This window comes from Sinocyclocheilus rhinocerous, unplaced genomic scaffold (genome assembly GCF_001515625.1).
Source record: "Sinocyclocheilus rhinocerous isolate Xijiao unplaced genomic scaffold, SAMN03320098_v1.1 scaffold206, whole genome shotgun sequence".
Taxonomy (NCBI): domain Eukaryota; kingdom Metazoa; phylum Chordata; class Actinopteri; order Cypriniformes; family Cyprinidae; genus Sinocyclocheilus; species Sinocyclocheilus rhinocerous.
In genome coordinates this window covers 233019-245680 of record NW_015647488.1, presented here as the reverse complement: position 1 = coordinate 245680, position 12662 = coordinate 233019, and the positions used below count along the sequence as shown (strand labels likewise).

Below are 12662 nucleotides of genomic sequence, written 5' to 3'. Positions count from 1 at the left end.
ATATATATATATATATATATATACACACACACAACAGTTCATAGACGTGAGGTATGGCTGTATATCGGCACGCTGTGATTACAGTTCGCTCTGGTTCTCAAATCTGATTGGTTGAGAAGCGTGAGATATTGTGCTGGTATCGCTACAGGAACACACTTTCGCAATTTGTATCACTCCTCTTGCCGTATTTCTCACATTATTGCTCAGCTGTTAAACTGTCAAACTGAGCTTTGAATCCGTTGCGGAAAGTAGTAGTTCCGCACAAAAGAGGGTTTTTAAAGACACTCCGTTGTTTTTCTTATAATTACACACTTGTGCTGTCAAACTGTTGTATAAACGCAATATCACACTTGTAGAGTGTGATATTGATATCAATGTGACATTATAAAGTCTAGGTGTTGATACTGTGCCTTCAGGTGTTTGAGGGCCTGTTCGGTGACCAGCTCCTCTTTCTTATTCCATTCAACAGCATTCATGAGGCAGCTCCACAGTAAGCCAATCACAGCATGCTCCTGAAGATCATTCTTCTTCATCTCCTCTTTCACATACACCACAATCTAAACAATTCACATCAGAGCATATGGAACATTTTAAGGACTTTTTGTACAATAAATGATTTTGGTACAGTGTCAGTCCATAATGACCATTATAAAATCTGTGTCTTGAAGCAAAAGCAGTCGATAAGCACTAATCTATAATATTTAACGTGTGGATGATTCACCTCTCTGATGGGACACTGCTGTGACAGGCGCTCCTGAAGCTCTTTCTGAAGTTCCTTGCGTGTGCCCAGAGACTGCTGCGTGCGCAGGAAGTCTGACAGCTCTTTCAGTCCTGCCTCAGTGAAGTACGTTGAGAAGTGCTCCACATTCTGCTTATTGGCAGGAAAGAGTTCCTGAAGTCAGAGCAGATTACACAATTAGATTAACTACAGGAGGAACTCGGAAGAACCTTTAACCTTTAAGATTAAGAAGGTAAAGTGTGTCAATAGTCCGATTTTTAAATACTTAAAATACTAATTTCTCAGATTGATTTTGATGGAAGATGAGGGACATGATTGAGAAAATGTTTGAATCATCCTTGATTTTACAATTATGTTTGGTGACGCTAGTGGAACAGAAATTACGCACTTCACCTTTAAGCATCAGCACAAAATCTTGAGCATTCAAGATCCACCCAAGTATTTGTTTAAGCCAAAAAAAAAAGTTCAAAGGTTTGGGGCCAATAAGATATTTTGTTACAAACGATTTTGTATTTTAAATAAATGCTGTTCTTTTGATTTTTCTATTCATTAAAAATTAATGTTTTAAACATTGATAATAATGAGAAATGTTTCCTGAGCAGCAGATCAGCATATCTGAATGATTTCTGAAGGATCATGTGACACTGAAGACTGGAGTAATGATGCTGAAAATTCAGCTTTGCCTTCACTGGAATAAATTACATTTTAAAATAAATAATCATTATCACTCCAGCATCACTGTCTCTCTCTTACACAGATCTACACTGGAAGCACATGATATGTTGTGATGTGTTAAGCTGCAATGGCTTGAGGCTGCCTACATAATCATGGACCAATCAGCTGCAAATATTACACTCCAGTAGCAGAAACTTGAAAATATAATCCTTTCAAAATAAACAATTTTATTGTCAACAGAAATGCAGTAGTAGAAATACTTCTTTATATAACAAAAGAACCTCACAGGTTCTCAATATCACCATAACGAGTTAATAACTAAAATCTCAATTACTTGTTATATCATCCAAAAATTTAAAATTATATTATCGCACAGCTTTATATATATACTTTATTTATACATCGCAAATCTTAACGGCTTGATTTTTTTCATCCAGCTCTAATCTGCTAAATACCACTATAAGGCATGAAGATATTATAAGATATTATAAATATTAACATAATTTGTGCATATATATATATTAAGCCAAAAAAAAAAGTTCAAAGGTTTGGGGCCAATAAGATATTTTGTTACAAACGATTTTGTATTTTAAATAAATGCTGTTCTTTTGATTTTTCTATTCATTAAAAATTAATGTTTTAAACATTGATAATAATGAGAAATGTTTCCTGAGCAGCAGATCAGCATATCTGAATGATTTCTGAAGGATCATGTGACACTGAAGACTGGAGTAATGATGCTGAAAATTCAGCTTTGCCTTCACTGGAATAAATTACATTTTAAAATATATATTACAATTGAAATGAAATTGTAAATTGTAATTTTATTTCACAATATTACTGCATTTTTAAAATCAAATAAATGCCTTGTTAAGCATAATAGACTTCTTTCAAATACATAAAAAAATCTTCTCACCCCCCCAAAATTCTGAACTTTTGATTTAGTTCATAAATACAGGTCATTTCAGAAAACCTTATGAATTTAGATGTGGCATCATAATTGTGATTGTGTCCAAACACTTTGCTACTATCTATAACCTGTGATTGAATATCAAAACCTTTTTTTTTTTTTTTTACAGAATCTGCATGATTTTGTCGCACTGTGCGCATCAAGGTCATGAGTGAGTTTAGGGGTGCACATCTGCCATGTAATGAACATCTCCATGGAAACTGAATTAATCTGCAAAATGGTTCATTATCTCCTCATAATTTTCAGAGGTTAATGAATTCAGTATCAAAATTGATCTAGACTGTAGCACAACAGATGAGCATCAACAATCATACCAAGAGTTTCTTATCCAGGTTGGCTTTTCTAAGGGCAGATGTCACTGCATTGGCATCCTTCTCTGCTATCCAAGCTTTAAACATCTTCACTGCAAAAGAAGCTGATATTCCTACAAAGCAGATAGTGGGAAAAAAGCACATACTCTAATGAATTTTTATTCATTTGTTTTTTCCCCCTATTCTCTTCAAAAAGAAGACATAAGGCACAAACCTTCTTTGACAAGGCTATCGCTGAAGAGGCTGGTGAGGATAGGTGGCAGCAGTGTGCCGTTAATGAATTCAGTATCAAAATTGATCTAGACTGTAGCACAACAGATGAGCATCAACAATCATACCAAGAGTTTCTTATCCAGGTTGGCTTTTCTAAGGGCAGATGTCACCGCATTGGCATCCTTCTCTGCTATCCAAGCTTTAAACATCTTCACCGCAAAAGAAGCTGATATTCCTACAAGCAGACAGTGGGGAAAACAGCACATTCTTTAATAAATATCTAAAATAGTCAAATGAAGAATTCACTGCCAATGCAAAAAAAAAAAAAAATCTCTCAAGTAAATAATTCATTTAATATATATATTTTTTCTCTCTCCTTCGAGAGGAAGAAGACATAAAGCACAAACCTTCTTTGACAAGGTTATCGCTGAAAAGGCTGGTGAGGATAGGTGGCAGCAGTGTGCCGTTGGCCAACAGGATGCCTGTTAGCATGGCTAGTTTGGTCTGCTCAGACTCAGTGAAGGCCTTCAGGAAGAGAAGAAGCTGCAGGAAGAAGACATATCGATCAGAACATACAGTATATCAACCTATGTTGAAACCCTTCCACAGTAAAACACGTTACTGATAATAGCAGGAATAGCAGCAACATGATATGCATATTAGTTACCTTTTTGATTTCCTCCTCAAAGGCCTTCTCCAGATATTTGTACCTTCTGATAAGTTTATTGAACACCTGTATATAGACATAATCATCGATGAGTCACAGCATCAAGGTGTTTTTAAAGGGGTCATATGATACATTTTTGTATGATATGACAACAATAATAATAATAATAATGAAGAAATTAAAAAAATAATAAAATTACAATATATTATATAATATAAAATAAAATACAAAATGTTAATAATTATTATTATTATTATTATTATTATTATTATTATTATTATTATTATATTTTTAGACCCCTAATTATAGCCTTATAAATCAAGCTCATCTAAAACCAAATTCAAATCAAATTTGATTCCTCAAGATATGACAAAAACAAAACCCTGGACACAAGAACACTTAAACTCACAGTAGCTGGTGATGGAGAGACACTGTAATCCAAGGGATTATTTCAAAATGACACCGTATGAGTGGCATACTGGTTCCACCCAGAGGATTTGAGGACTAAGTACATCTAATGCAATTTTTAAACAGGATTCCCCCACCTTGGTATCGGCTGCTCATTTTTCATATACAACAATGGAAAATAGTATCTCATTGAACTGGGTGAAGTGGGGTGTTCACCTGAGCATAGCTGCGGACAGCAGTGTGGTTTTCCTCCGTCTTGAACATACAGTGCTCCGTCACCTTGGTCTTGTCCCCATCGTCAATGCGCGTTCCCCCGGGAGCTGAGAGAGGGAAAGTGAGGTTACAGGTTAATGATGTAAATCCTTTGAGAGCACAGTGCTGTCATTGTTAACCTCTACTGAGAAAATGTCACTGCCTACTGCACAGCTATGATAGAGACAGACGTCACAGCGACCAGCTATGCAACAACACAACAATTATACCAGAATACATCATTCCATATGTATCATATGCTATGTTTGCAATGTTTAGTTTTATTTATGTATAATGCATTATTACAGTATTATGCTGTACAGCTTCATGTATAAGAGAAGTGAAGTAGTGCAGGTCAAGTTCAAAAAGCATTAGCCTCTGTACTACAGAGTGGATGCATTTCGAAACCATTTAATCAAATAAGGAAAGAAATTGAATTACAGCATTGCTTCCAACACAAAATAGGTCATGGTTACTCAATGTGCTCTGCACACATAACAATGCAATGCCTCAGAGTAATCCACAGGTGTCCGGGACCCGGGTTAATACCATACACAGTTAAATCTGCACTCTGTAAGTTTTGCCTCCTTGTCGCCATCTCGGTTTGAAAACCTGGAATTGCAGCTGTGTGCGGAATTATCTAGCTTGCATGGGTTGTGAGTCGGCGCGGCTCCAGCGCGAATGACTCTAATGTTCTGAAGAGTATGTGTGTGTGGCAGTCAGTCACCACACAGGTGTGGATATTTACTGTACTTCGCAATCACAGATTCTAGCACGTCTTGGAATATGACCCAAATAAGAATTTTCACCGGATATTGTCATCTGAAAAAGTAACAAGTCTGCATATTGTCATCTGAACAAGTAAGTAACAAGTCTGCCACGTTTGTTCTGACCAACTGAGGAAAAAAGCATTACCATAAATCTCGCTACCAATGGTGATTAAATCTAAAGATCGGTTAGCTCATATCACATCAAACCGTTCAAATTATTATTATTGTTATACTTTATTCTCAAATGATTAATGTTAACAACATCAGCATTGGTGACTATGAGTATAGTGTGTATTAGCGTGTAGATTTCAATTTCTGCACAGTCTAATCTAATTGTTAACAACATCAGCATTGGTGACTATGAGTATAGTGTGTATTAGCGTGTAGATTTCAATTTCTGCACAGTCAATTAGATTAGATTAATCTAATTGTCATACTCCTCGAATTTCATATTAAGAAATTCTTTTAACCCAAAAAGCAAATTATGCTCCCTTCGAACTGGTTTTCTTTCAAATACAAATCTTTGTAATCCCAGGCTATCTGTAATCAGAAGCACATTTATAACTGGAATATAATTTAATTTCATTCACATGTGTTTCATAAACACATAATCCTTTATGGATTACAATCCGCCATCAAAATGATACATTTAATTATTCCAGCTGCTGTGAGAAAAGGCTATAAACGATCGGCCACCTGCAGGATCCTCACATGCGATAGCCTAGTAGCCGGGACAACTTCTTTATGTTTACAGACGTGACGTAATGACGCAGTGCCATGCTCGAATTTCCCGCGAAAACCTACCCGTACCACTCAAATTAGAAAACATTATTATAAGTTAACCGCTGTGAATCGGGTTAAAGTAAGGCGATAGTTTTGAACACTGGCTGGTTATGTACTTGCTCAAATATTGATTTCGGATCATTTTTAACCAAAAAAAAAAGTTACGGACTGCAGCTTTAACTTCAGGCCCCCTTGAGAGATTTGCTCCGGATTACAGTGTTGAGCCACTGATCCATTGATTGGTCAATGTAATACTTCCCATCTTACCATTTTAAAAAACACTAAACTGGCTTTTCTACAGAGCACCTAAGAAGACATGATGATGGGAAAAATATAAGAATGGAAGAAAAATTCTAATCCTTTTGCATTCGCAAACCTTTGTGTTCTGAAATATAGTTTTGCCTCCCTCCTCATATTATTTCCAGTTCTGTGTTCGTTCACAAAACATTCTCCAGAGAAACTTGCTAACGCAATGTTTTCAGGGGGATGCAAAAGGTTTGCGAATAAATGCAAAAGCACTGAAATATTTTTCTTTCCACCTCTTATTATTTCCATCAGCAATTTTGCATCTGCTTGCAAAACTTTTAGGTTCTCCCAAGAAACTTTGTGTTCCCCTGCAAAATGTTTGTATTCTCAAGTGAAAATATTGCGCACCCTGAGAAACTCTGTATTTGCTCGCAAAAGTTTTGCATTCTCTCTTGCAAATACAAAGTTTCTCAGGGCACAAGTTTTGCAAGTGAACACAAAAGAAACATAACTTTTCCACCCATCTCATTTTTTTCCCACCACATGTTCCATTAGGGGCTCTGCATTTTTCAGGCAAAAATGACTATTCAAAATATTTAAATGAAATCAAAGTACAACAATGTTTTTTTCTTTTTCCAGGTTGTCAGAAGTTTTTCTTCTGTTAGTCTTTTATATGATGGCATATTTTCACCAAATTACTATGCAAAAATATTTTCAAATATTTTACTTGCTTAATGTGACATTTCTGAATTGACAGGATATTCAATAATTTAAAAAAAAATTTATACGTGTATATATATATATATATATAAATTTCGTTGTAGTTCTTGAAAAGGGATTTTTTTTAAAACGAAATATCTCCCTTTGGAGTGGACTTTGAGATTTGTAACATTGTAGATCTTTTTTATGCCCAAACATACACACTACACACTGACTAAAATTCAAAAAGTGAAAAAGCATAATAGGACCCCTTTAAAAAAAGTTTTCAACAATATTTATATTTACCAAAATTATAATATTACAATATTTATAAATAAATACAAATGGTCAGCTAGGTAGCAATGCCTTTTCACACCTATTGTTTCTAATCATGATTCATGTAAAAAAAAAAAAATAATAAAAAAATGGTCAGATGGTGTTTTGAAGGGAGTGTTTGTTTGGGAAAAAAATGCAGATTTAAAGACATTAACAAATTATTTCGATGAAAATTACGCAGAAAAATGAATGAATACTGTTCACAAATAAATTGTTTATTATAAAACCAAAAATATGGATTAAGAAAGTAAACCGAGTCAATTTTCATTTCATGTTAACTTTAAATTAGTACTTTCATCACATGCGTGTAATAGATCCCACTATTTTCACAGAGCTCAGGGAAATCAATCTTTGTTAAGTACTAATAAGGGCAAAGGTCACTTTAAGGAAGTTCAGTGATGCTTAACAAAGGATTTGGACTTAATCTCTATTTTAACAGAGTTAACGGCAGTCTTCTGCTCATCAGGGCTCTATACCATAGCTGGAGTAATCTGACTGCTGACTGGATGTTTGACCAGGCTGTTCTTCTTCCTCTCTCGTGTGCTCTCACAGCTATTTGGGCTTTATATAGAGCCAGAGTAAGCCTGTTAGCTCTAACTGGATTGACAGAGACAGTCCCATCCTAGAGACATCTCTACCAGTGCTTGAAACTGAACTCATTCCACAAAGACTGAACAAAAATTGTAGTGTGTGAGAGGAAGATTGTAAACGTACAAGCTAATGATCAGTAGGAGTAAAGAAAAACTGCACCTAGGTCACCTTAATGCACTTTTTAAACAAGTTTCTTATGCTTACAGTAAAACAGTAATATTTTGAAATATGAATAAAATTTTTACAATTATTACAAACGGTTTTCTTTTTGAACATATTTTAAAATTTAATTTATTCCTGTGATGCAAAGCTGAATTTTCAGCATCATTACTCCAGTCTTCAGTGTCACATGATCCTTCAGAAATCATTCTGATATGCTGATTTGCTGCTCAAGACACATTATTCTTATTATTATTATCAATGTTGAAAACATCGATAATATTGATGTGCTGCTTAATATTTTTGTGTAAACCGTGATACATTGTTTCAGGATTCTTTGATGAATGTAATTTAAGTCAACAGCAGTTATTTGAAACATTTTGAAAGGGACTTCAATTTTTAACATAAATGTTTCCATTTAATGCATTGTATTGGGATTATCCAGAGGCTAATTTTCATCTGCACAACTTGTATTTTTTTTTTATAATTTTTAACGCATTCATTTTTGAACAGCAAGAGTCCCTTGCAAGGGGATGATCATATTTCCATAGTATATTGGTTTGAATGCACTATATTATGTAACATTATGTGAGTAACATGGCTCAGTACTCAATTAAATCTAATCATGTGCCGTCTGATTTGCCAGCATATGTGCTTTACATCTCTTTACACATATATCATTCGAAACGCACAAAATGCATATTCAACTGCAAATATGCCGTTCTCTACACTGGCTTCCCATATCTGCTCCAACCAAATTCAACACTCTGCTTCTGTCCCACAGTGAAGCCGCCCACTCACTCTCTCAGCCTGCTTATGTGCAAAAGATCTAAAGACTGTGACAGCTCCTAGGAGACAACTAAGACAGGCTAAAAACGTGTTGTTTATTCCCTGCTGTCCTTATCTTTAACCATCAATGGGATTTGTAAGTTGATGGCCTGGAGGTAGTGCAATAAACACTTTGATCCAGAGATGTGCTGCAAGTATTGGAGCAACAGCCTGCTGTCACAGGGGAGTGAGCTAATGACCTCTCATTCTGTTAATCTGCTAAAGGGTCTGCGTGAGCTAACGGCACAAAGGATGGCTATACATCCTCCAAGGGTCCACCGAGTGATTTTCTGTCCTTTACGAATGTTGCTTGTCAGATTGTACAGTATGACCCCAGTGACATCTTGGATAAAAGATTAGGCAGCAACAGTATTTTATGTCAAACTGTAAGATATACATCTACAAGACTGTCACCCAAAAGTTCTGTCAGTGATTCATGTCACACTATAAGTGCCATTTTGCCTTACGACAAATGATTCTTAAAAAATGCTCTCACAATGCAAATGTGCATTTAAAAAAAGGAAACAGAAAAGAATACATACATTATGTACAGTATGCTTCATACAGGACAACAAGCTAGCACAGGGATCCTCAAATCTGGCCCACGAGATCCACTTTCCTGCAGAGTTTAGCTCTAACCCTAATCAAACCCACCTGAGCATGCTAATCAATGTCTTCAGGATCATTAGATAATCATAGGTAGGTGAGTTTGATCAGGGTTGGAGCTAAACTCTGCAGCGCATTTGCCCTCCAGGGCAAGATTTGAGGAACCCTGAGCTAGCATATTCTCAGGATCTGAATGCGGAGTAATGAGCTTCCAAACAAGGACTCAGTTTAATAGGTGTAATTCAATGGGATTTTAAGTTTTATGGGCCATTTATAAGAACTTAAGTTTAAAGTTGTGATATAATGAAAATAGTAATAAATCTGTTCTTCTGTATTGCTGTATTGTAGTACTCAGTATCAGACAAGGCTGGACTCAAAATCTTCCAAGTCCAAAACCACATTTTCTATGACCAGCTCATTTGAGTCTGAGTCTAAGCCAAGTCCAAATGCTCCTGAAAATATGGTCTTGAACTCAGACTTGAGTCTGGTCTTGTCTAGTCTCAAGTACTACAAGACTGCTGTATTGTGATGTACATCCGAATTAAATGGATAATTTAAGCAAAATGTAGGACAGGGATTTGTCATTTCACCAGAAGATCGAGACTTAAAAAAAAAAATTCAAATCAAACATGCACATGGATGAATAGTTTATAATAAGGTCATTAACATGCCTTTAGAAAATGGACAGGGTGAAATTTCATTTCATGCAGACTTTAAATGCTCAAAAGAACATTAACTGGACCAGACTGAAAAAACAAAACAAAAAAAAACAGTTCTTTAGCATTATTTGAAGCTAAGAAGAAAAAAAAAATTCTCGATTTTTTTTTTTTTAAATTAATATCTCATTGCAACTTAATCACGACAAACAATTTTGGGAGATTATTATCTGCATTTCTGAAATACGAAAAAATTGAATAGCATACTTAAAATCATGAGAAAGTATATGTAATGAGGTATCAGCAGTCACAACCCTACAAAACAATAACTATGCCATATTAAAACAATATTCCAAATTATGCACAAAGTTTTGGACCTTCTCACCAAGCATGCTCCCAGCCATGAGGACGTCAAACAGGGTGTCGGCATAGCGGCGGTAGTCTAGTCTTGACCCAGTGACATCCAGAAACTTGGCTACAGCATCAAGATCACCACCTGCTTCGTTGAGGCCTTGAACAATAGTGTCTCGGAAAACCGTAGGCTCAAACTTCTCCTTTTCATCTGAGAGAAAAAAAACAAACAAGAAAGACTCTTAGTCAACGTTACTGGCAGCAGAGATTCAGGATTCACATTAGCCACTTATGATGTAGAATATAATGCTTTAAATGATTTAGAGTTGATCCTTGATTTGTAGCCATCTGTGTAGAACACTTGATAACGCACACAGAAATATGCAAGCCGCACTAATACCTACCATTATGTAAATGAGTTCCCTCGCCTCGCTGCTGGCTAGGAATTCTGATTATAGCACACACTAAAGAGCATGTTGAGTGTCTTCCTGTGAGATCTCACATTTGAAGAGCCAGTCACACCTACCACACAAGCCAGTGAAGCATAATTCTAATGCCCTGTTGAAAACACCCCCACATTTGTTACAGTCAAAAGCTATTAAGTAACGTTCCTAAGCTGTCCGTAATGTCTAACGGTGTTCACCTTTCACCTGCATCATACACCTACACGGAAGATTGAATTTAGAACTGTATGGTAGATACTGTACAGCATATGTACAATACTTAAGTGTGTATCTTTTTTTTTCATTTTTATTTTAAAATCTAAAAATTGACCAACATTGTTTAAAAATACACTACTGGGAAAAAAAACAAAAACAAGAACTTGAAACTTTTTAAAAAGTTTTAACTTCTTTTAATTTGAGCGCTGTGTTTTTAGAACGCTGTGTCATGTGCAAGACGCGTGTTACATTTGTAACAATGTTCATCTAGCACGTTTACATAAAGAAACAATGTAAAAGTATAGCGCAGTGGAATGGAAAAATGCTTTCTGTGTGAACAGCCCCTAAACTTTCTGTTTCTGGAGCTAATGCTGCAGCTATTGCAGTAGGCTATTTGTTCACTTCTGTGGCTCTGAGACTGAAGAACTAAGATAAAAGATCAGAACAGCAGAGAGTCTGCACTGCTACCAGTATTGTGTAGGACATAAAGTACACAGTAGCACACAAACAAGCTATTAATGGAACATGAACTGAGACCCTTGCCACTGCATTGCTGAGAGAGTGTCTGCAACATGTGTGCACATCTAAGGTGCGAGCATATTTCTATATGTGAACAAATAAAAAAATAAAAAATCATTGTACACTTTCCATATATGTCAATACACATTTTTGTTTGTTTTCATTAGTTAAAATATATTTTTTTTGTAGTAATCAATCACGTCACTCGTATTTGACCTGGAGTACAAACAATTAAGTAAAATAAGAGTGTTAAAGAAGGTCTATGTAATTTAAAGAAGAGCCTTTCTAAAGCCCACAATTAGTTTTTAGTTTTTATGAGGTAGAATGTGTAATACCGAGATAAAAAGTGACTCACCCCTTTTTCTGGTCTTAAACCGCTGGCCTGTAAGCACTGGCTTCTGTTGCTTACCGGTATTCATAAAAGTCCTTCACATGCAAAGAAACAGACATAAAATATAATCAAATCAGCAACAAAAACATAGATGACCCATTTTGTGTACTATGACAGATCCATTATTAAAAAAGCCCCACAAGACAAAACAATGAAACAACTCCTGACCCAGTAATCTGTGCTTTACCCAACACTACACCCTCCTCTCACACACCTCGTTTATAATAGCGCACTGTACTAGGGAGGAAAAAAAAAAGCTCGCGATCTAAAAGCTCATCAGCTGAGAGGTCCTCTTCAGCACGCAGCGAGTGCTCCAGCAGAAAACCAGTGCTCCGGCAAGCCTTTCGCTGCCCTGTGCTAAATATAGAGGGGCTCATCCCCGACAGTGTAAACTTCAGTCACCCAGGTCTGGGACACGTGTCGTATTACAGCAAGGACATGTCTGATCACAGTTTACAGCCCTCTGCATGTGTGTGTGTGTGTGTATACAAGCAGACTCACAAATTATACACACGTGCAAACATACACAAACAAAGTCATCATTTTCCATCAGCTGCCTCAACAACATACTGACGCTCAGAGTGACAGAGTGAAGGTTAAGATTGTGTAATCTTATGACAAGAATCTACACAAAAAAAAAATGGGGTGAATAAAGGCAGCTGTTATGAGCTCTGCATAACCAGCAAAACCAAAAAAAAAGAAAAAAAAGATACTTCATGTACTATATTCCTTTATGTTGCAGTTCACAGGTCAGAATTGTGAGAATGATTTGTGATAGAAACATGAGTTACAACGGTATAATATAATATAATATAATATAATATAATATAATA

General features: G+C 35.9%; 1 protein-coding gene across 3 annotated transcripts in view; it reads right to left on the bottom strand.

Annotated features, from left to right (window-relative positions):
- LOC107709265 (basic leucine zipper and W2 domain-containing protein 2-like) overlaps positions 1 to 12662 on the bottom strand; it is a 17845-nt gene that overhangs the window by 2282 nt on the left and 2901 nt on the right. Inside the window, exons 1-9 of one of the 3 annotated variants that reach the window (XM_016513708.1) lie at positions 11998 to 12180; positions 11794 to 11864; positions 10295 to 10471; positions 4200 to 4303; positions 3576 to 3641; positions 3316 to 3451; positions 3034 to 3143; positions 722 to 892; positions 411 to 557 (exon numbers count right to left, since the gene is read on the bottom strand). In XM_016513708.1, the coding sequence (XP_016369194.1) occupies positions 411 to 557; positions 722 to 892; positions 3034 to 3143; positions 3316 to 3451; positions 3576 to 3641; positions 4200 to 4303; positions 10295 to 10471; positions 11794 to 11857 (975 nt within the window). In that variant the 5' untranslated portion in view covers positions 11858 to 11864; positions 11998 to 12180. Of the gene's footprint in view, positions 1 to 410; positions 558 to 721; positions 893 to 3033; positions 3144 to 3315; positions 3452 to 3575; positions 3642 to 4199; positions 4304 to 10294; positions 10472 to 11793; positions 11865 to 11997; positions 12181 to 12662 lie in introns of those variants that run through there. The other 2 variants (XM_016513706.1, XM_016513705.1) reach the window with 2 other exon arrangements.